The 24,099-nt window shown below is 45.4% G+C and overlaps 2 protein-coding genes across 4 annotated transcripts in view; one reads left to right on the top strand and one right to left on the bottom strand.

Moving 5' to 3' along the window:
* NEDD9 (neural precursor cell expressed, developmentally down-regulated 9) overlaps nucleotides 1–24,099 on the bottom strand; it is a 299,037-nt gene that overhangs the window by 44,894 nt on the left and 230,044 nt on the right. For 2 of the 3 annotated variants that reach the window (XM_067006769.1, XM_059077758.2), the window contains exon 1: nucleotides 162–376. The exons of the other annotated variant lie outside the window; for it this stretch is intronic. In XM_067006769.1, the coding sequence (XP_066862870.1) occupies nucleotides 162–173 (12 nt within the window). In that variant the 5' untranslated portion in view covers nucleotides 174–376. Of the gene's footprint in view, nucleotides 1–161; nucleotides 377–24,099 lie in introns of those variants that run through there. 3 annotated transcript variants of the gene reach the window in all.
* The window catches only part of SMIM13 (small integral membrane protein 13), a 188,193-nt gene that overhangs the window by 108,267 nt on the left and 55,827 nt on the right, over nucleotides 1–24,099 (top strand). The window lies entirely within an intron of this gene.

The raw sequence follows: 24,099 nt of genomic DNA, 5'->3' as shown, positions 1-24,099 counted from the left end.
CTTGTATGCCAACCCCAGTGACTGAGACCCATCTCAGAACAGAACACAATCGGGCACAGTAGGGGTCCCTGCAGAGGAGCTGTCCTGCAGAGGACACACACACACACACACACACAGACACACACACACACGGAAACCTTCTGTAAAAGGCACTCTCTTACCTTATACTTCATCTCGGCAGCGGTGAATTGAGGCGTTTTCCTACACTAGTTAGACTGCATTAAGCACTGGCGTGTCCGCCCCTCCATCGAGCGCTGGGCTAAATGAAAGTGAGAACGGCCCGGCTGCAGCCAATTGTCAGCGCAGCGCTGAGCTCCGGCACCGCTACGCCCGCCAAGCCTCTGAGCTCACTGTTTTGACTGAGGCAGGCCGAGCACGGAGCTCATTTGCATACCGCCCCGCCATTGGCTAGTGGGCCAAGGTAATGCGGACGCTCCGCCCACCCTTAACTCCTGAAAGCTGACAAAGAACTTGTAATGTGATCATTTCTTTTTACATTGTCAGAAAGGGCGGAAAATAAAGTCAGGAACCTTCCCGAACCTTACTCCACCCCCACCCCCAAAACCCCTGGAAAAGGAGATACATTCTTTTTAGGCTTAACCCAAATTTTAAAGAAATGGAATTCAGAAAGCAGTCTGACAGTCGCGCTTCCTGTGACCTAGCAACTCCTTCATAAACCCATTTCATTTCAAAGCCGTTCACCTCACAATCTCTACATGAAACAAACTCGGGGAACAAAAGGTTTTCTGTCTCCGGGCCCCTTTTTACTAACTACCCCTGCTGATATCTCTCCCTCTCTTTCTCTCCTCCCTCCCCTCCCCTTTCTTGCGGCTGTTTGCTTTTTTTGTTCTTTTCAATGTTCAAAGTACTTGCAATGTCAGTCTGCAAGGAGCCAGAATACAATTCTCCCTCAGTGAAAAGGAACTTGGTAGCTCAGGCACCAGGGATTCCCTGGCCGCCTTCTCCCGAGGGCCTCACAGAGTTGAGTGTCAGCCACATGCAGTAGACCTTCTCTGGTTTTGCTGAGGATAAAGGTTAGCTGTGACCTCTTAGATGGGGCTGGCCAGTGCACGCCCTATACACCTTCACTGTTCATCCAGTACTGTGCTCTTTGATGGCTGGCATTTCTAGTTCCAGCTTTGAACACTGAAGTTTTTCCTTCTGACCTCTCTCTTGAAGATGACCCATTAACCCACCAACACTTATTATCCAGGGAACAAAACATGCCCACTGTTTGACGAGCCTAGTTAAAAAAACTCAGTCTTTTCCTAGTGAAGCATAGAACATTTGGTTCAACTTCATGCTTTCTATAGAGAGAGGATCACCCAGGAGAAAACAGAAATGGTCACCTTCAGCAACCCTTCTGAGGGATGGAGCAGTGAGGGGAAAATCCTTTTCATGGGACCTCAGGATTGAGCCTCGATGAGTGCAGACAATAGCTGTCCCTGAATGGGAAGGAATCCAACTAGACTACACGACCTGGATCGAAAAATCAGCCTTTATTTTTCTCCTGACTGAGTTGGATCAGAATCAGTTTGATTTTTTTTCCTTCCCAATTCCCAATGGACTAAAATTCTACTTTTATGGGGCTTCCCTGGTGGTGCAGTGGTTAAGAATCCACCTGCCAATGCAGGGGACACGGGTTCGAGCCCTGGTCCGGGAAGATCCCACATGCCGCGGAGCAGCTAAGCCCGTGCGCCACAACTACCGAGCCTGCGCACCTAGAGCCCGTGCTCCTCAACAAGAGAAGCCACCGCAATGAGATGCCCGCGCACCACAACGAAGAATAGCCCCCGCTCGCCACAGCTAGAGAAAAGCCTGCGCACAGCAACGAAGACCCAATGCAGCCAAAAATACAAAACAAAACAAAACAAAAAATAAGTAAATTTATTTTTAAAAATTCTATTTTTATGATCTAAGCAAAAAGAACAGGAGATCAGCTGTCCTACAAAAGTGGTTTCCGGATACAGGGCTCAGAGTTTAGATCACAGTTTAATGTGGTGCCTATTCCCTGGACAGGACCCCACCACCACCAAGGTGGTCATAGTGAGGTTGACACACAGGTTTGGGACCTCCACTCGACCTCTTTCCCTCATTTAGCCTTAGAGTGAAAATGAGCCTGAGTGATTTTGCAAGGTCCTTCTGAATACACATTAAGCATGAGACATATTACACTGCAAGGATCTTCCTAAGGGTCCCACAGACTTATGTGAGAGTCTAGCTGGCAGGAAATTGTTTTGGGTATCTGCCTGGATAAGTCAAAGGCCTTCTCATCTGTAAGATGAGTCTTGTGGCCTCCAGGAGATCTAGATAACATTCCTTTGGCTTCCTAAGCAGTAAAGCTGAATCCGCCTTCTGTTTTGTTTGATGATAGTGAACACTATCTCACCCCTTTTTTAATGCTTTCAAAGAGTTTCCCAAAGCATATGCTAGGGCTTTTTCTTTCTCTAGGTAAAAGCTTAATTCACACCAAGTGGCTCTCCTGCTTTCCTCTTTCTGTCCTGTACAGAATATACCTGAAAACCTACCTGAAGTTTATTTCAAGGTGGTTTGGGTCGTTGTATTGTTAGTTATATAGAGAAAAGCATGAGGGTGTTGGAGTCAGGTAAACGTGTGTTAGAATCTCAACAAATTTCTGACTTCCTAATTTTGGTGTCCTGAAGTGTAAAATAGACAATAATATCAACCTGCTAGCTTTATAATGAGGATTAAATGAGCTAATGTGGATAGAAGTTAATAGTATTTGGCACATAGTAAGACCTTAGTAAATGATGGCTTATTAGTATTGTTACATTATTATTATTTTAATAGTAAATTTATTATACATTATTTTATTACTATATCATATAACATTAACATCATTAGAATATTATTGTTATATGATATAAATTAATTTTAAACTATCATGTTAATTATAACTGTTGTCACTATTAGACTGTTATTGATATTATAAGTGTGGTGGGTATTCAGAAAAAATGGAGGACTCCCTCCATCTCTGTGCCATCCTATCCCCGGGCAGCTTTCTAATTTAACAAATATCACTTCAGAACCAACCACGTGCCACGGCTGTTCTAGGTGGGGAGAATACAACAGCCCAGTTAAAGGTCTTACCCTCACAAAGCTTACAGTCTAGTAGGAGTGGAGGACAATAATTAGAGGAATATATAGTACAGTTTTGGTGTGGTAGATGCCATGAAGAAAAACTAAGCAGGAAAAATTGCTAGAGGAAAACAGACCAAGGTGGGTGAGGAGAGTCTTATTTTACAGCGTGTGGTCATGGAAGCCTCTCTAAGGAGGTAATATTGAAGCAGGAATCTGAACAACATGAGGGATCCACTCAAAGATCTGGGGAAGGAATGTTCCAGACAGAGGAAGTGACCCATGGGAAGGGCCCGAGATACAAGTGAGCTTGGTGCATTTAAGAACAGTGAGCAGTCCAGGATGCCCAGAGAGGGGTACCCAGGTGACGGAGGGAGAGAGGGAGGCGGCAGCCGTTTGGATTTTCTCCTGAGTGTGACAGGAAGTCACGGGAACGTTTCAAGCAGGGGATAATATGATCTATTTCTGTTTTTACCCTTGGTTTGTTTAAACACTCAGGGACAGTAGACTATTAGTTTAAAAATGTTGAGCTCCTTCTTAATGCAGCTTGCATAATGCTGATAGCTGTTACTTTATTAGTGTCATCTGCTATGTTTCCTTCAGAACCCTTTGGGGAAACACAAATGTTCTCAATGAATACAGAAGCAGCCCCCTCTCCATCTATCACCTGACCTTCTGGATGAAAAGATACTGTTTAAACTGTGCTATATAAACACCGTCGACTGGTTTATGCGGCCACCCTAATGCTCCCATGGGTAGCCTCATAAAACGGGTCAGGACCCCACTAGCCTGTGCTCACCAGCACTCTCTCGGCCTCCCCAGACGCCTGTGCAGGCCGGAGCAAGGGAAATGGCACAGATGCCATCCAAACCATTTTCCAGCTGCCACTGGGCACTGGTGTGGATACAGCAAAGAACCAGAGAGGCTGCTAGAGGGAAGAGATTCTTCCATCCGCAACTTAGGAGGAGCCCATGTGGCTGCTCGGGGGAGTGAAGGGGAAAGTCAGGGCCTGCGAGGGCAGAGAGCAACCTTGGGAATCATCCAGGCCAGCCCCTGGTAGAGAGGACGGAGCTGCTGCTCTGGGGGTGCCCTGCCCGGGGGCCGCCAGGTTGGATCCTAACCACAGACGGTGCTTTAGGTCAGCCCTCTGCATCTCCTGTCTGATCTATTCCAGCCATTCCTTTACCCCGCTTGAAATCGTTCCATGTTCCACATTGCTACCTGCTTAGCTTCTGGAATACAGAGCTGATCACGTTCCCACTATGTTTTAAAACCTCCAGGAACACTCTGACGCCTTAAAAACAGGATCCACATGCTTTGGGCGGGACTATAATCGGAGGCCACCCTCGCCTTCTGGCCTCATCTCACCTCCCCTCGCAACCCACATCCCACACTGCAGCCACACGTTGGGGCAGGGCGGAGGGGCGAACTCACTGAATCCAAGACGCTTGGACATTCCTGACTTTGCACGGACGGGCTCTTCTGCCCCGGATGGCCTCCCTTCACTCTTCTGCCGTCAAGCCCAGCGCCAACACTCACTCCTCTGTGCTTCCTTGTCTACACTCCCAACCCCGCCCACCTCGCCTTTTCAGAACGAATCCCTCCCTCCCTGGGCTATGCCCCTTTTGTACTTGGACCAGGGCCCTAGCCTAAGCTCTGACACATTGTATCATGATGATTTGTTGATGTCTGTTTCCCCAGCTTCCAGGTGAGCTGGTATCCTGTTCAACTCTGTGTGCCCTGCAGGCTTATACCTTATAGACGCTTAAATGCCTTCTGAATGAATGAGCGAGAAGACCGGGGCATCTTCGAAGGACTTGTGTAATCTTGAGGTTCTGCCTGTTGCTTAGGAAGGCAGTGGGGAACCGCGCGGTGGAGGGCGGGAGTGCCTTTATTAGCCCTGGGCTAGGATGAACCTCTTCACAACCAGGTCAAGGCCTCCTGCCGGTCCTGGCTCTTGGGCACAGGTGAGTCAGATAACTACGGCTTGTGGGCCGCCTGTTTTTAGATGACCTACGAGCTAAGAATAGCTTTTACATTTTTAAGTGGTTGGAACAAAATCGAAAGCAGGATAATATTTCATGAGACGGCTCTAAATAAAGTTTTATTGGAACAGACGCACCCATTCATCTACACGTTGCCTGTGAGCTGCAACAGCAGACTTGAGCAGCTGCGACAGAGGCGGTTAAAAGCTGAAAAGCCCCAAAAATGTATTACCTGGCCCTCCCGGGAGCAAGTTCGCTGACTCATGCTCTAGAGGAGTGCAAGACGTATCCACCCCTGAGTTCAGATAAGTATAGATTCTGCCACAGCCACAGAGAAACAACACAGAAATACCCACTCTAGAGCCATGTTTTACCATGTTTAGTCTGATACCAATTTCAAAAAAAATCTTCATTATAACAAAGTTATTTCAAAAAAATAATCCGAGGCAGCAACTTCTCAATTCTACAGGTCTCCAGAAACGTCCCCAAACAAAGATGAGCCATTTAGAGTTTTCTCCTTCAGTCCACTGGCTCATGCAGGGACCGGACCCTGTGCTGGGCCGTCACAAACATCATTTCTCTTAATATTCATCTAACAACCCTAACGAGGTGCGTTGTAGCGTTCTAGTTTTACACGTAGCAAAACTGAGACCCGGAGAGGTTTCCACCACTTGCGCAAAGGTCCAGGCCAGGGAGTGGCCTTTTTTTTTTTTTTTTTTTTTGTAGAAGCCTATTTATTGATATGGAAAGATGGTCACAATATACAGTTAGTGGGAGGAAAGGTAAGTTACAAACAGTACTTATAGTATGATCTTGTTTTAATTTCTTAACTGTTTAAAAATCTCAAATCATATAACCCAATCTTTTTACACACTGAAACATTCTCTTCAGCTCAGACCACGGGTTGTAATTCCTACCCTGAGTCTTAGAAACACAGCTATCGCCCAAGTCCTGGGAATGCTTTCTGGACCATAGACTTCCAGAAATCACTGTCATGTAGATTGAGGCAGCAGCTCCTTTCCTAGCTTTCCTGTTTTGTGTTGAGGAAGCTGCAGTTCTGGGCCTGGGCCTAAATTTATCCAATTAAGTTTATCCTGTATAGTCTGGCATGTGAACCCAGGCTTTCTGGCTCCGGGGTCTGTGTGCTACACGGCTGCCAGGCTTCCTCTGGGTGCCTTCATTATCTGAGGCCCCATTTGTCAGTTCGATAAATTAGCATCTCTACCCTAGTGGGACTAAGCCTACCTGAGGAACATGTATTGCTCTGGAGTCGTGACTAAGGCTAATATTGCGTGCGCACGCGCACACACACACACACCTTACACACTCATACTTTCAAGCCTGTGTGTGTGTGTGTGTGTGTGTGTGTGTGTGTGTGTGTGTGGTCCCTCTTGCCTAGATTGCCTTCCTTTCATCATCTGCTTACCTAAATCCTGTTTTCCCCCCAGTTTGCACCCCATCTCCTGCATGGATCCTTTCCTAGAAAATCTCTCCATTGTTGATTACCCCACTGCTCACCCCCGCACCCCCTGTGTCTTTCATCACCTATGGCCTAGGCCAGGGCTTCCCAAATCTGAGCTCCTTTAAAAACCAGTTGTGGATGCTTCAGCTTCTCCGCTTTAAGTTGGATTCTGTAGGCCTTGGAATCTACACATGAGAAAAGATCCTCATAGGATTCTGCATACAGCGTTCTGTGTGTGGCGCATCATTTAGTGCTTAGTTATTGCCTTGGACTGTTTCACCCGTGAGGGTGCCTCCCCCAGAGTGAGATTTTAAGCAACTTGTAGAAGAGGATCCTGTCTTTCCTTCTGTCGTATCCCCTTTTGCACCTGTGTAGGTAACTGCATCGCATCTATGTCTTCTCAAAGCCCTATGCCTTGTCCACGCGCCCAGCCTGCATCGATGTCAATATGAAAAAAAGAGGCCACTTTTCAGCAGGCAGGGGAAGAACACCTCTCACTCTAGGCAATCGCCCTCGTGTATCTGTTGAGCGGGTCAAGCTCTTGGAATGAATGGGTCTGTTTTAGAGAGACGCTCAGAACAGTCTCCAGGCTTCTTTACGTGTGTGGGGTGGAGCTTTCATTCACCTTCCCTCCACTCCTATTTTGGCACAAGAGACCTCATGAAGGCCACCCAAAGCCCACCCATCTTCCCCCCTTTTCACAGCAGTGTCCTAGGAAGAATATCTGTTTTCTGAAAGAGTTGTTAAAAGCACGGTTTTAACGTAAGTTTCTGCAGATGGAGGCTGGTGGTTACTAAAAAGGCTGTTCACTCAGGGTCCTCGAATCACTTCTGCTTTGGTTCCTCCCTGACTTATTTCTTGTTTTCGCTCAATGACGAGCCACATGGGGTGAGGTGGGGCTCTAAAGAGATTAGCAGTGGTTCCTCCAGATCTCTCTTCACCTTCACACATGACATGTGGATTCCCACACTGTGAAGCCTTTACAAGGTCTGACTGCCCCTTTGCACTCAGTCAAGTATATAAGTGTGTCACTGTCACCATCCTTTTAAAAGTCCACCACCCTCCTCCCCCGCCCCACTGCCCTCTGCCATCCAGCCCAGACTCTACAAGGGGGCTTTTCATTTTATCAAGGGTGAAGTGCTAACGTTGAGTGTCTTAGGGCCCTCTGAGTCCTTAGTAAACCCTGCAAGAATACACATAATACCGTGTCACTAACATGCTACAAAGACTCCTGTAAATGGGGTGATTGTTGGCAATACCTTGACTTGATTTTTGAAAAACTTGTGCAGCTGTAAAGTTTCTGATGATATATATATACACCTACATACTACTGACATTATAACTTTAGAATACTTAATTACTACCTTTCCCCCCCACAAAGGACTTAAAAAACGTAACAGATTAAATTATATGTCGAGTAAATCCACTCAATTCTAGTGAAATATGACAAGCATTTGTGAGGCGCCATCTTACCATTTAGTGTTTTCTTTATATGAAGGATTTGGGGAAGTTAACTTAGGGGTGAAATAATAAGAAGAGTTAGAAACACGTAATAAAGATTTAGGTTTACTCATCATCAGAAATGTGCAATGGCTTAGATTGCTACTATTTATATGTATCCAGCTGGGCAAAGGAATGAAATTCAGTAGAACAGGAGTTTTCAACAGTAAAATTGTGCAGGCTGCTGGCAAACGCTCCCTGCTGTTTTCTCCAGCCCTGAGGTGTTCTATTATTGCACGCTTTAGTTTGTCCAAATAAACAATTTGTTATATGAAACTGTCATGGAAATCTCCTCTGCTGGTAGAAACTTGGGCTGTGGGTTTTTACAAGGTCAAGGTGATCTGCCAAGACCAAATAAACAGGAGTGCCGTGACTGGATGGAAGACGGCCTCTACGTCTCTGAAGGCAGGGACCAGCACGGTGACACGGCTACCTAATGTGTATGAAGTAAGCAGTGACAAAGGCGCCATGGCTTCCTTCTTGGTAACCTTTGTTCTTCCTTTGTGTATTCTTAAACTTGACAAGTCTTCCCGACCCCTCCTCGCATACGTAGCATCACCCTCTAGACGGCAGGACGTGAGATCATGGCGCTTTATGCTAGAGCTTTGCCGTCCCCTTCCCACTCTCCACGCTTTGCTACCATCTAGGTAGAACTAGCAGAGAGATTTATGGAGTGCGTGCCCCAAGTTCCCGGATGGGGCTGGATGTTCTGTTTCCAATCTGCTCCTGAGCTTTACCATTCTCCAGACACACGGGCCGCTAAAAGTCACCCTTCCCATCTGGCATCCAGCGTGACTCCAGGGTGGAGATGGGTGTGGAAGAAAAGGGGGGGGGCGGTGTTTCAAACCCCCAATAGTCACTTAACTGGAGGCACAGGGTAAACCATTTCTTTAGGGTTTGGAGATGCATTTTCCCGCCTGGGGCCCAACGAGAGCCCGCTGACCCAGTCCTTCAAGAGCCTCTGCCTTCTGTCCCTCAGCAGCTGAGGCCAGTGAATGTCCAGCAGGCCCCGTCCCAGGGCATCCGGCCCGTCTGAGCAGCCCAGGCGGCCGCCAGCTGGCGCTGATGAGGGAGTCGAAGGAATCTGAGTAATGCAGGGCCTGGGGTCGGAGTTGGGGGGGCGGGGGTTGGGCAAGACGGTAGGAATGTGATGTGGGAACGCAGCACACCCGGCGCTGCTGCATCCAAGCTTTTGAAGAGTTTGATTCATTTTAGAAAGCAAACAAAGCACTCCAGCTATCAGCAATCTTTTATTTTGTCTGCCGGAGGAATGCCTTTCCAGCGTGGGCCGGAGACTGGGCGGCTGTGGAGACACCAGCGTCCACCCTTGACTTGCCGAGCGCGTGTGGACGGCGCATTCCTTCCTGCCCACCGAAGCTGGGAAATGAAGAGCAGCTCTCTGTAAGGAGAGCCGAAGAGGAGCCCAGCTAATGAGCAAAGCACAGGACTTAAATGCTCACACACAGCACTGAGGTTTACAGGTGTTAAGTATGAGTTCCCTTAATTTGCTTAAGTCCTGGCACCCTGTGATTTAGACCAGAGGATGTAGACAAGGGCGGGGAGGTTTGCGAGGGTTTTCTTGAGCTTTGATGCCTGTGGTTCTCATGACTCACGCTCTAACCAGCCTATGGAGCTTCTGGTCAGAGGAAGGGTTGAGCGTTGGGAGAAGCAGCAAGGCCACGGCCCTCCTGTCCCTAGAAGGTGGAGGCTACGTGCCCCTCACCTTTAGATTTTCCCATCTCAGACTCTCTCTCTCTCTCTTCTAAAGCCAACCCCTGTGCAGTCAGCTCACCAGGAAAAAAAGTCTTCCCTCCTTACCCCACAGCTCTGTGCTTTTTATCGTCCCCTCTCAAACCCACCCCGGGACTTAGCTCCCCACCTCTCCCGTCTCCCATTCCCACCGCTGATCTTCTGCATCCTGCTCTCTAAAAGAACGTTTCGGCCTTCCTCATCCTAAACACAGATCCACGGTTCTTTGTTCAAAAACCTGGAGGCCAGACGCGTTGTGGAATTCAGACTATTTCAGCCTTTAGAAACAGATTTCGTGTCTATGCGGCATGCTACAAAACTCCCCCTGGGACCTGGGCCAGCATCCCGCACGCAGACTCACTCAGATGTCAGCAGATGTGTGCGTATCCATGCCACGGTGGGTAAATGAAGACTGGGCATCACCTGGGGCCAATCCGGGCAGGTTTTGCTGCCAAATGAGTCATGAAAGGACTCTGGATTTTTATGCTTTGTAACCGTGGGTGCACGAGCCTGGACCACGACCATACTCTCCAGCTCCTCAGGACTCCCCCCTGACGACTCTCTTCCCCCAGCGCCACACCAAGCGCGCTCTCTCTTTTCCTTGCCACCATCTGCCGGCGAGCCGCCCGGTCCTGGCCGCCCCCCTCCTCTGCCTCCGCCATCCTCTCCGGCCACCTCCACCCCGGGCGGTGCAGCCCACCCAAGCTCTCCACCGTAGAGGACCAGCGTTTTACATTCCCAAGCCATCACGCACCACTTAAAAATACATTACTAGGAAAATGCAATGAAAAAGACTTAGGAAATCCAGGCCTTGTTTGTTGTTATTATTGTTGAATTCAGCTGGTGTAAAATGACTCCTAATTGCCGTCAGATCGCAAAATGCTCGCTCTCGGTTTCACTCCCTCTGTGGGCCTGGGCAGCGGGCAGCCCGGGGCGGGTCTGCAGGTGGCATTTTGAGGAGCACGGCTTGAGACCCTCGTCTTCCTTTGCCCGAGTTGAGGGCTTTCCCCGGCCCTCTGCGTCCCTTGCTCACGACATTCTCCCCCTCCACCTGTCCAGAAACGGCCTCCTCCTTTGGCTTCCACAGCGGTGGGCTCTTCTTACTCCTGCCTCTCTCACCGAGAGGTGTGGTTGGCACCCCTGCCCTCGGTATTCGCGGGTTCCGAATCCACGATTCCACCACCCGCAGAGGGTGTCGCATTTTCTGTCCGGTGCTGGTTGAATCGACAGATGCAGAGCCCATGGATGGAGCACCCTCAGATTTTGGCATCCGTGCGAGGGTCCTGCACCCTCAGATTTTGGCATCCGTGCGAGGGTCCTGCTGAGGGTCCCGAGGGGCCGCTGCATTTTAGTCTTCTTTTCAGGCTGGCTTTCCCCAGGGTTGCATCCTTAGCCCTTTTTCCTCTGCATTTTCTCTCCCATGACTTCTACTCTCGTTTCTGTGTTGATGACAATCACGTCCCCTGACCTGTGTTCTGCGTTCCAAACCCTCATTTCCTCTTGCTCCCAAATATTCCGAAGGCTTCTCATCGCCTCCTCATATTCACATATTGTGATGGCTCATTTTATGTGTCAACCTGGCTAGGCCACAGTACCCAGTTATTTGGTCAAATACTAGTCTCGACTTGCTGTGCAGGTATTTTTTTAGATGAGAATAACATTTAAATCTGTAGACTCTGAGTAAAGCAGATAAGCCTCCATCATGTGGGTGGGTCTATCTAATCAGTGGAAGGCCTTAAGAGAAAAAAGACTAACTCCCCTCTAGGGAGAAGGAATTCTGCTCCAGATGGACTTTAGACTGCCCCATCACCTCTTCTCTGGGTCTACAGCCTGACAGGCTGCCCTGCAGATTTTGGACTCATCAGCCTCCACAATTATGTGAGCCAATTCCTTAAATCAGTCTCTCTCTGGGCTTACACACACACGCACACACACGCACACGCACACACGCACGCACACGCACGCACACATCCTATTGGCCTGTTGGTTCTGTTTCTTTGGAGAAACATGGCTAATTGGCCTATGAACTTCCCATTGAAACTGTGGCTACTTCTAACTATTCTACTTCTATTTATGATGTCACCATTGTCCCAGGTGTCTAGAATAAAAAGTTCAAATTGATCTTTTGTTTCTTTTTCCCTCCTCTTCCCACATCCAATCAGCCATGTCAATATTTATCGCATAAATACCCTACTTTCCATTCATCCATGAATGACCAGACAGGCCTGGTCTGTCACAGAATGTATCCCCACATTGTCCACAGTGATTGGTCCAAGAAATTGGCATGTGACCCAGAGAGAGAGACTCTGAGATCTTCTTTGAGATTTTATTTTTAAGTGACATTTTTTTTAAACATCTTTATTGGAGTATAACTGCTTTACAATGTTGTGTTAGTTGCTGCTGTATAACAAGGTGAATCAGCTGTATGTATACATATATCCCCATATCCCCTCTCTCTTGCGTCTCCCTCCCACCCTCCCTATCCCACCCCTCTAGGTGGTCACAGAGCACCGAGCTGATCTCCCTGTTCTATGTGGCTGCTTCCTACTAGCTATCCACTTTACACTTGGTAGTGTATGAATGTCCATGCCACTCTCTCACACTGTCTCAGCTTACCCTTCCCCCTCCCCGTGTCTTCAAGTGTATTCTCTACATCTGCATCTTTATTCCTGTCCTGCCCCTAGGTTCTTCAGAACCTTTTTTTTTTTTTTTTTTTTTTTTTTTAGATTCCATATATATGTGTTAGCATACGGTATTTGTTTTTATCCTTCTGACTTACTTCACTCTGTATGACAGATTCCAGGTCTATCCACCTCATTACAAATAACTCAGTTTCATTTCTTTTTATGGCTGAGTAATATTCCATTGTTTATATGTGCCACATCTTCCTTATCCATTTATCTGTTGATGGACACTTAGGTTGCTTCCATGTCCTGGCTATCGTAAATAGAGCTGCAATGAACATTTTGGTACATGACTCTTTTTGAATTATGGTTTTCTCAGGGTATATGCCCAGTAGTGGGATTGCTGGGTCGTATGGTAGTTCTATTTGTAGTTTTTTAAGGAACCTCCATACTGTTCTCCATAGTGGCTGTATTAATTTACATTCCCACCAACAGTGCAAGAGGGTTCCCTTTTCTCCACACCCTCTCCAGCATTTACTGTTTGTAGATTTTTGGATGATGGCCATTCTGACCTGTGTGAGGTGATACCTCATTGTAGTTTTGAATTGCATTTCTCTAAAGATTAGTGATGTTGAGCATCCTTTAATCTGTTTGTTGGCAATCTGTATATCTTCTTTGGAGAAATGTCTATTTAGGTCTTCTGCCCATTTTTGGATTGGGTTGTTTGTTTTTTTGATATTGAGCTGCATGAGCTGCTTATATATTTTGGAGATTAATCCTCTGTCAGTTGCTTAGTTCGCAAATATTTTCTCCCATTCTGAGGGTTGTCTTTTCATCTTGCTTACAGTTTGCTTTGCTGTGCAAAAGCTTTTAAGTTTCATTAGGTCCCATTTGTTTATTTTTGTTTTTATTTCCATTTTTCTAGGAGGTGGGTCAAAAAGCATCTTGCTGTGATTTATGTCATAGGGTGTCTGCCTATGTTTTCCTCTAAGAGTTTTATAGTGTCTGGCCTTACATTTAGGTCTTTAATCCATTTTGAGTTTACTTTTCTGTATGGTGTTAGGAAGTGTTCTAATTTCATTCTTTTACATGTAGCTGTCCAGTTTTCCCAGCACCACTTATTGAAGAGGCTGTCTTTTCTCCATTGTATATTCTTGCCTCCTTTATCAAAGATAAGGTGAACATATGTGCATGGGTTTATCTCTGGGCTTTCTATCCTGTTCCATTGATCTATAGTTCCGTCTTTGTGCCAGTACCATACTGTCTTGATTACTGTAGCTTTGTAGTATAGTCTGAAGTCAGGGAGCCTGATTCCTCCAGCTCCGTATTTCTTTCTCAAGATTGCTTTGGCTTTTCAGGGTCTTTTGTGTTTCCATACATATTGTGAAATTTTTTGTTCTAGTTCTGTGAAAAATGCCACTGGTAGTTTGATAGGGAGTGCTTTGGATAGTGTAGTCATTTTCACATTGTTGATTCTTCCAATCCAAGAACATGGTTTATCTCTCCATCTGTTTGTATCATCTTTAATTTCTTTCATCAGTGTCTTACAGTTTTCTGCATACAGGTCTCTTGTCTCCTTAGGTAGGTTTAGTCCTAGGTTGGTTTTTTTTTTTTTTTTTTTTTTTTTTTTTTTTTTTTTTTTTTTTTGCGTTATGTGGGCCTCTCATTGTTGTGGCCTCTCCTGTTGCGGAGCACAGGCTCCGGACGCACAGGCTCAGCGGCCATGGCTCACGGGCCCAGCCACTCCACGGCATGTGGGATCTTCCTGGACTGGGGCACTAACCCGTGTCCCCTGCATCGGCAGGCAGACTCTCAACCACTGCACCACCAGGGAAGCCCAGTCCTAGGTATTTTATTCTTTTGGTTGCAATGGTAAATGGGAGTACTTCCTTAATTTGTCTTTCAGATTTTTCATTCTCAGTGTATAGGAATGCAACAGATTTCTTTGCATTAATCTTGTATCCTGATACTTTACCAAATTCATTGATTATTTCTAGTAGTTTTCTGGTAGCATCTTTAGAATTATCTATGTATAGTATCATGTCATCTGCAAACAGTGACAGTTTTACTTCTTCTTTTCTGATTTGGATTCCTTTTATTTCTTTTTCATCTCTGATTGCTGTGGCTAAAACTCCCAAAACTACGTTGAATAATAGTGGTGAGAGTGGACAACCTTGTCTTGTTCCTGATCTTAGTGGAAATGGTTTCAGTTTTTCACCATTGAGAATGATGTTGGCTGTGGGTTTGTCATATATGGCCTTTATTATGTTGAGGTAGGTTCCCTCTATGCCTACTTTCTGGAGAGTTTTTATCATAAATCGTTGTTGAATTTTGTCAAAAGCTTTTTCTGCATCTATTGAGATGATCATATAGTTTTCGTCCTTCAGTTTGTTAATATGGTGTATCACATTGATTGATTTGCATATATTGAAGAATCCTTGCATTCCTGGGATAAACTCTACTTGATCATGGTGTATGATCCTTTTAATGTTCTGCTGGATTCTGTTTGCTAGTATTTTGTGGAGGATTTTTGCATCTATGTTCATCAGTGAGATTGGCCTGTAGTTTTCTTTCTTTGTGACATCCTTGTCTGGTTTTGGTAACAGGGTGATGGTGGCCTCATAGAATGAGTTTGGGAATGTTCCTCCCTCTGCTATACATTGGAAGAGTTTGAGAAGGATAGGTGTTAGCTCGTCTCTAAATGTTTGATAGAATTCACCTGTAAGCCATCTGGTCCTGGGCTTTTGTTTGCTGGCAGATTTTTAATCACAGTTTCAATTTCAGTGCTTGTGATTGGTCTGTTTATATTTTCTATTTCTTCCTGATTCAGTCTCGGAAGGTTGTGCTTTTCTAAGAATTTGTCCATTTCTTCCAGGTGGTCCATTTTATTGGCATATAGTTGCTTGTAGTAATCTCTCATGATCCTTTGTATTTCTGCACTGTCAGTTGTTACTTCTCCTTTTTCATTTCTACTTCTGGTGATTTGAGTCTTCTCCCTTTTTTTCTTGACGAGTTTGGGTAATGGTTTATCAATTTTGTTTATCTTCTCAAAGAACCAGCTTTTAGTTTTATTGATCTTTGTTATCGTTTCCTTCATTTGGGTTTCATTTATTTCTGATCTGATCTTTATGATTTCTTTCCTTCTGCTAACTTTGGGATTTTTTTGTTCATCTTTCTCTAATTGTTTCAGGTTGTTTATTTGAGATTTTTCTTGTTTCTTGAGGTAGTATTTTATTTTTATAAACTTCCCTGTTAGAACTGCTTTTGCTGCATCCCATAGGTTTTGGACCGTCATGTTTTCATTGTCATTTGTTTCTAGGTATTTTTTGATTTCCTCATTGATCTCTTGGTTGTTTAGTACCATATTGTTAGCCTCCATGTGTTTGTATTTTTTACAGACTTTTTCCTGTAATTGATATCTAATCTCATAGTGTTATGTTTGGAAAAGATATTTGATATGATTTCAATTTTCTTAAATTTACCAAGGCTTGATTTGTGACCCAAGATATGATCTATCCTGGAGAATGTTCCATCAGCACTTGAGAAGAAAGTGTATTTTGTTGTTTTTGGATGGAATGTCCTATAAATATCAATTAAGTCCGTCTTATTTAATGTATCATTTAAAGCTTGTGTTTCCTTATTTATTTTCATTTTGGTTGATCTGTCCATTGGTGAAAGTGGGGTGTTAAAGTCCCCTACTATTATTGTGTTACTCTCGATTTCCCTTTTTATGGCTGTTAGTATTTGCCTTATGTATTGAGGTGCTCCTATGTTGGGTGCATAAATATTTACAACTGTTACATCTTCTTGGATTGATCCCTTGATCATTATGTAGTGTCCTTCTTTGTCTCTTGTAATAGTCTTTATTTCAAAGTCTATTTTTTCTGATATGAGAATTCCTACTCCAGCTTTCTTGTGATTTCCATTTGCATGGAATATGTTTTTCCATCCCCTTACTTTCAGTCTGTATGTGTTCCTAGGTCTGAAGTGGGTCTCTTGTAGACAGCATATATAGGAGTCTTGTTTTTGTATCCATTCAGCCAGTCTGTGTCTTTTTGTGTGAGCATTTAATCCATTTACATTTAAGGTAATTACCGATATGTATGTTCCTATTCCCATTTTCTTATTTCTTTTGGGTTTGTTATTGTAGGTCTTTTCCTTCTCTTGTGTTTCTTGCCTACAGAAGTTCCTTTAGCATTTGTTGTAAAGCTGGTTTGGTGGTGCTGAACTCTCTCAGCTTTTCCTTGTCTGTAAAGGTTTTAATTTCTCCATCAAATCTGAATAAGATCCTTGCTGGGTAGAGTAATCTTGGATGTAGGTTCTTCCCTTTCATCACTTTAAATATGTCCTGCCACTCACTTCTGGCTGGCAGAGTTTCTGCTGAAAGATCAGCTGTTAACCTTTTGGGGATTCCCTTGTATGTTATTTGTTGCTTTTCCCTTGCTGCTTTTAATATTTTTTCTTTGTATTTAATTTTTTAAAAAAATATATTTATTTTTGGCTGCGTTGAGTCTTCATTGCTGTGCACGGGCTTTCTCTAGTTGTGGTGAGCAGGGGCTACTCTTCCTTGCGGTGTGCTGGCTTCTCATTGCGGTGGCTTCTCTTGTGGAGCACGGACTCTAGGCATGCGGGCTTCAGTAGTTGTGGCATGTGGGCTCAGTAGTTGTGGCTCACGAGCTCTAGAGTGCAGGCTCAGTAGTTGTGGTGCATGGGCTCAGTTGCTCCGCTGCATGTGGGCTCTTCCTGGACCAGGGCTCGAACCTGTGTTCCCTGCATTGGCAGGAGGATTCTTAGCCACTGCACCACCAGGGAAGTCCCTGTATTTAATTTTTGATAGTTTGATTAGTATGTGTCTTGGCATGTTTCTCCTTGGATTTATCCTGTATGGGACTCTCTGTACTTCCTGGACTTGATTGACTATTTCCTTTCCCATATTAGGGCAGTTTTCAACTCTAATCTCTTCAAATATTTTCTCAGTCCCTTTCTTTTTCTCTTCTTCTTCTGGGACCCCTATAATTTGAATGTTGGTGCATTAAATGTTGTCCCAGAAGTCTCTGAGACCATCCTCAATTCTTTTCATTCTTTTCTGTTTATTCTGCTCTGTGGTAGTTATTTACAGTATTTTTATCTTCCAGGTCACTTATCCATTCTTCTGCCTCAGTTATCCTGCTATTGATTCCTTCTACAGAATTTAAAATTTCATTTATTGTGCTGTTCATCATTGTTTGTTTGCTCTTTAGTTCTTCTAGGTCCTTGTTACACATTTCTTGTATGTTCTCCACTCTATTTCCAAGATTTTGGATCATCTTTACTATCATTACTCTGAATTCTTTTTCAGGTAGACTGCCTATTTCCTCTTCATTTGTTTGGTCTGGTGGGTTTTTACCTTACTCCTTCATCTGCTGTGTGTTTCTCTGTCTTCTCATTTTGCTTAACTTACTGTGTTTGGGGTCTCCTTTTCGCAGGCTGCAGGTTTGTAGTTCCCACTGTTTTTGATGTCTGCTCCCAGTGGGTAAGGTTGGTTCAGTGGCTGTGTAGGCTTCCTTGTGGAGGGGACTGGTGCCTGTGTTCTTGTGGATGAGGCTGGATCTTGTCTTTCTGGTGGACAGGACCACGTCCGGTGGTGTGTTTTGGGGTGTCTGTGAACTTAGTATGATTTTAGGCAACCCCTCTGCTAATGGGTGGGTTGTGTTCCTATCTTGCTAGTTGTTTGGCATGGGGTGTCCAGCACTGGCGCTTGCTTGTCGTTCAGTGGGGCTGGGTCTTAGTGTTGAGACTTAGATCTCTGGGAGAGCTCTCGCTGATTGATATTACGAGGGGCTGGGAGGTCTCTGGTGGACCAATGTCCTGAACTTGGCTCTCCCACCTCAGAGGCTCAGGTCTGACACCCGGCCACAGCACCAAGACCCTGTCAGCCACACGGCTGGAGTGCCTTCAGAGTTGGAGAAGCTGGCCTTCAGTGGCTGACCTTCTTCTCTGCACATTAGAATCACCTACTTCTTCCTTGTTTTGCCCCAAAGGCAGTGTTCCACAGAGAAAAACAGTAGCCTTGAAAATAGTCAGAGCTCTGAGATGGCTTCTTTTTCTCCTTTGTGCTTAGTCGGGTTTCACTTGCTCGCAGGGGGCTATGTGCAGAGGCTTCGCACCCGGCTCTTCCGACCACAGTTCCTAGTGCGGAATCTTCTTTGAGATTTTAGAAATGAAGCTTAGGAAAGAGAGGACACTTCTTTCCTTGGGTGATAAATGCAAATGTCTGCATGACAGCGAATATCTCTTCCTCATTGTAGAGAGTGTCCACAGCAAGAGAGGATGAGTCCACACACAAAAGAAGCAAAGATTTGGAGTGGAGGAATGGCGAGAACTCTGATCCTGTTGTGTGTGCCTCTGGATCCAGCCATGCCTGAATTCTGACCTTAACCCAATTCCTAAAGCAATAAGCACACTTTTCTGCTTAACCTAGTTGGGGTTGAGCTTCTTTCACTTGCAACTACAGTGTCCTGACTAAGCCTCTGCCAAAAAGTGCTCTCCTAAAGGGCATGGACTATACCTTATTCATTTATATACCCTGTGGCACCACATTTAGGATCTTCTCAGTCTATGTGTTGCACTGAATTCCCAGCTTGTCCTTAAGCTACCAGCTACCTTGTGAAATTGTGTGTGAGTGAGAGGAGAGAGAGAAATGACAGGAAGGATCATTATTCTTTGGCTCCTATGAAGGCAGAAATAAAATGGAGACTTATGTATTAGGAAAGTTCCAGTTGGGAACTTGGTGACCCAAATGAGAAGCAGATCTACCCTTTTATTTCAAATTCATTGATTTAGATACACAGATTTAATAGTGAAAGGAAGCAAGGCATAGTGTTACTGCTAAGTGCAGGGTAGCAGTGTTTTGTCTACCTGGAGATCCGTACAAATATTTATATTACATTTCCTTTACCAATTAACTTGTACTCGTTAATCACTGCTGAGATCTCATTCATCCGCCCACCAGTACTTAACTAATTGCCCAACAGAATGCCAGGCACCGTGGGAATTACAAAGATATATAACACCCAGATGCTGCTGTTACTTCTTAAATACCTATTACGGTAGCAGCCAAGGGGACTTCATGAAGATAAACTTGTGTAGGAAAAAAAAAAGCATGCCGTAAAGTTATGTAAGTTTCTATTTTAAAATCATCTGGTTCTAATTTACTAAATTTAATACTTTAGCATCAATGCCAAAGTGCTACGTTTGATTTATGGAAATACTTTAGCACATTTTCTATCGCACTCTTGTACAATATATTTACTGCTCTTTTGTTATGGTTAGAAAGATTATGGCCTTAAAAGAAGCCCTCTTTACAAGCTTGCTGATATTTTATTATAAAATGCCATAAGATGGAATAAGAAGTCTAGTAAACAATAATATTCACTTAGGAGCATTCCACATGGTTTAGCTTTTTTGGTATATGTACATAAATTTAACAGAGAGGTCCATCTGGAAAATGGATGCTTAAAAACTTTCACTTTAGGCCAAACCACTTCTCTTCACGGCAGACAAGTACTTGGGGACGGGACGGGGAAGAGATATTTAAATAGCAGTCATACTACACTGCTAACAGAATAATAATAACGTTAACACCAAAGGATAAAAGGATGCCAGAGATGCAGACTTCCATCACCCCAAAGAGGGAACTTGCAAAATATTCCTGTGAAATGGAATATAAGAATATGGCCATCTGTACCTCTGTATGGCTTTCTAGGCCCTGAGCTCGACAAGCTTACCTGACATGGTAGTTTGGCGACCACCCCATGGCATTTTACAGAAAAATCAAGGTCTCGAACCAACCTCTTCACTGAAACCTCCCAGACGTGCTGTGTTTTAGCCAATGAAGCCCGCCCTGAATTTTCAAAGTGGTATTTAAGCCCGTGCACACTCATTTTGCTCCTGCCTTTCCCCGGTTTCTCTCGGCTTACAAAGCATGAGAGATTTTTCACTACACACCCACGTAAAATAAGATGGCTGTCTAGGAATTCCCCCTGTGCCCGGCAGCACTGCGTTTCCTTCAGACAAAGAACCCTCAGACTTTAGACGACTCTTGCAATGAACAACTGCAAAGGCCAGGCCAGTCAAACTGTTTTCATCCCAATAGGCCATCTTCACGTCAGGTTAGAGGACCTCGGATGCAGGTGTTCAAAGGTATCTGAAAGAGTGATAAGTGACTGCCTGGCTCCAGGGCCCCGGATGCCTACATCCTGGGTCCTCCCACATCCAGACAAGGCTGAATTAGCATCAGAGTAGACCCGTCTACTCTGCCCTGCCCTGCCAGGATTCGCTCTCCCAACTCCTCTGCCCTGGAGACCAGCCTTCCTATCTCCCCTTGAAAATACCGTAATAAGAAATGAAATTAAAAAGACAACAACAACGAAGTCAAGACAACACCATGATCTCTTACTCCTTCTGGGTTCCTCTTTGGAATGTCTCTTATTTCACCTCTTCAAGTTCATCCATTCCTCCCTCATCCTCAGCTTCAGTCTCACCTTCTCCCTGAAACGTACTCCAGTCTCTACGGATGAGTCCTTTTCCTGAATTCGTGCTATGCTCACTGTCTGTGCCACCTCGTCTAACACTGGCCTCCTGGCGCCATTGTGTGTGTGTGGATTTTTTTTTTTTTAATTTCAAGGTCAGGTTTATTCTGCAAAATATAGTATTTGAGTCAAGGAAACATATAGTTCAAGCCAAAGAATAACTTTACATGAAGTCAACAGCAGCTAGAATCAAAGTTTTACTCAAATTGTATTAATCTTTACCTTAATTATTATTATTATTTTTAATTTACTATCTTAACATTCCTTCTGAAATAATCTAAGGATCTTGTTTATTTGTCCAGTATTGTAGTTTTGTGGGGTTGTTTGTTTTGTTTTTTGCGGTACGCGGGCCTCTCTCTGTTGTGGCCCCTCCCGTTGCGGAGCACAGGCTCCGGACGCGCAGGCTCAGCGGCCACGGCTCACGGGCCCAGCCGCTCCGCGGCACGTGGGATCCTCCCGGACCGGGGCACGAACCCGCGTCCCCTGCATCGGCAGGCGGACTCTCAACCACTGCGCCACCAGGGAAGCCCTACCTTAATTATTTTAAAAAATCTATTTGATAGTGCAGGAAAATCTGAAAATTTCATAACTCCAATGGTTTAATTAGGAAGTTAGATCTAAATATTGATGGCATAGTATTAGCATATAAAGGACATGTACTCTTCAGTGCGGTCTCTTTTTTTTTTTTTTAACATCTTTATTGGAGTATAACTGTTTTACAATGGTGTGTTAGTTTCTGCTTTACAACAAAGTGAATCAGTTATACATATACATATGTCCCCATATCTCTTCCCTCTTGCATCTCCCTCCCTCCCACCCTCCCTATCCCACCCCTCTAGGTGGTCACAGAGCACGGAGCTTATCTCCCTGTGCTATGCGGCTGCTTCCCACTAGCTATCTATTTTACGTTTGGTAGTGTATATATGTCCATGCCACTCTGTCGCTTTGTCACAGCTTCCCCTTCCCCTTCCCCGTGTCCTCAAGTCCATGCTCTAGTGTTTGACTTGTGAATCTCTAAGGGTGGTGGCGAATGCCCCTCGTTTGCATAACAGTTGATCTTGGAAGTAGGCATCCCCTCTCTGACTCAGGCAATTTATTGAGATGCGATTCACATACATGCAATGCATCATTTTAGTGTGTGCTATTGAGCGGTTTTTAGTATAGTCACAGAATTGTACCACCATCGTCACTAGCTCACTCCAGAACCTTTCTGTCCCCCCGAAAAGAAACCCCACGCCCATCAGCAGTCATTCTCCACCCCTCCTCCTCCACCCCTCCCCCCAAATCCCTAGCAACTATAACCACCATTCTAATTTCTCTCTAGCAATAACAATTTATAACTGACTTCATGCATGTCTTTCTAGTGAAATTCCAAAGGCTAACACAAATATGAGATCGGCTATGACATTTTTTGTACGCATCTAAAAGGATGGCGTCAGTTGTATGAACACAAGGATACATTTAGTACTCGTGAGAGAATGTAGAGTGATAACAATCAAAGAATGGTATTTCAATATAGAAAAGGAAAAGCAGAAGTTAGGGAGTGTTAGAGAGAGTTGGAGAGCGAAGCCTTTAGAGAGAGAGGAGAAATAAGTTCTCCCAGAGACATGGAGATTATTCTCTTTGTAATTTACCACAAAGAGGTCTTATCACATGCCAGATAGGCTACGCGCATCATCTAATCTCCGTAACAACCAGTCAGGTAGGGGTTAGGAATCCTGTACCAGAGAGGAGGAACCTGATGCTCAGAGAGGTGAACGCCTTGCCCAGGGTCACACAGCACGGGTTTAACCCAGGCTCAGCAGGCTTCAGACCTCATATGCTCTTACTAACTTTGTTATTCCTTTTCAACATCGTGCTTATATAGATCCTCAAACTGGTGCCAGAAAAGTACCCGCATGAAGAAATTGCTCTTCTATGGAAAACAGCCAGAATACAGAGACAGGCATTACAAACACTCTCCCAGTCTGGACAGGAAAGGGTCTGGGCTGCTCTGTTAGGCTGCAGGGCTACCTGAGGGCTTCATAAAGTCTGCAGAGATTCAAGTTTCTCCTGTCGTGTGCTTTGCTATCTTCAGTACAAGGTCCAAGGCAGCTCATTCCAGCCAGCAGGAAGAGGGGGAGAAAAGAACGTGCCTTCTCCCTGAAAGGCGCCTATGGACACTCTGCTCACATTCCGTTAGCCAGACTCGGTCACATGGCCACAGTTAGCTGCAAGGGAAGTGGTCTTTATTCTGGGCGGTGATTCCATGACTAGGGAAGGGGAGGATGGGCATTAGAGGATGACAGTGTCAGCCACGAGTACCCACTAGGTCCACAGTGTAACCGTGCATAGTAAGTGCTCGAAATTGCTGAATGCACACGCCTCGGTGTCAGCCTGTCAGGACAGCCTCTGCTCGTGGCGGATACTCAGCCTGGGTCAGCAGGTTATCCGCTGCCTTTCCCCCCCTCCGCCCAGAGGTTACGCTCTGTCTGCTGGCACGGGCTTCCTCCTAGCCTCTGCCGCTGGTCTGCCCGCCGGGGCACCACGAGGTAAGTGCAGAGGTCCTGGTGCAGGGGCTCCGAGAGGCTCCTGCCAGGACCAGGCCTTTCCCAGCCCTCCCCAACCCACAGAGACGTCTGGGTCACGAGCCCTCCCTCTTGCCCACACTCCAGGGGAAGAGGCGTGCAAATGGATGGGTAGGGCCGAAGCAGAGCCGGACATCCGCCCAGCTTGTGCTTCAGAGAGAACAGGAGGGAGGGAAAACTGGCACCAGGAGGGGAAAGAGCCTCTGCTGCTTTTTCTCCCAACTGGCCATCGTCCCTAGAGGTCAAAGACGGTGTAAAGTCATAAAATATGTGAAATGCTGGCTCTGGATGAGTTAGAGCCCCCATGACAAGCATAGTAGCCAAAGCCTAAATTTAATCTGACACACCATGAAAATGAGACCATTGTACGCTAACCATGCTGGAATCCCCGCATGTCACCCTCCGTGGGTTTCCTCCTCAGGGTGGCTTCCGACATCTCTCCTTTTCCTCAGCATCACAGATGGGAAGGGAAAGCATCCCTTGGTGTCCTTAACCACCGTAGAGGAGAGAGGCTGCTTGGTGCCCAGAATCACATTCTGAATC

Source organism: Kogia breviceps, chromosome 10 (assembly GCF_026419965.1).
Source record: "Kogia breviceps isolate mKogBre1 chromosome 10, mKogBre1 haplotype 1, whole genome shotgun sequence".
Taxonomy (NCBI): domain Eukaryota; kingdom Metazoa; phylum Chordata; class Mammalia; order Artiodactyla; family Physeteridae; genus Kogia; species Kogia breviceps.
This window is presented reverse-complemented; position numbering and strand designations above follow the sequence as displayed.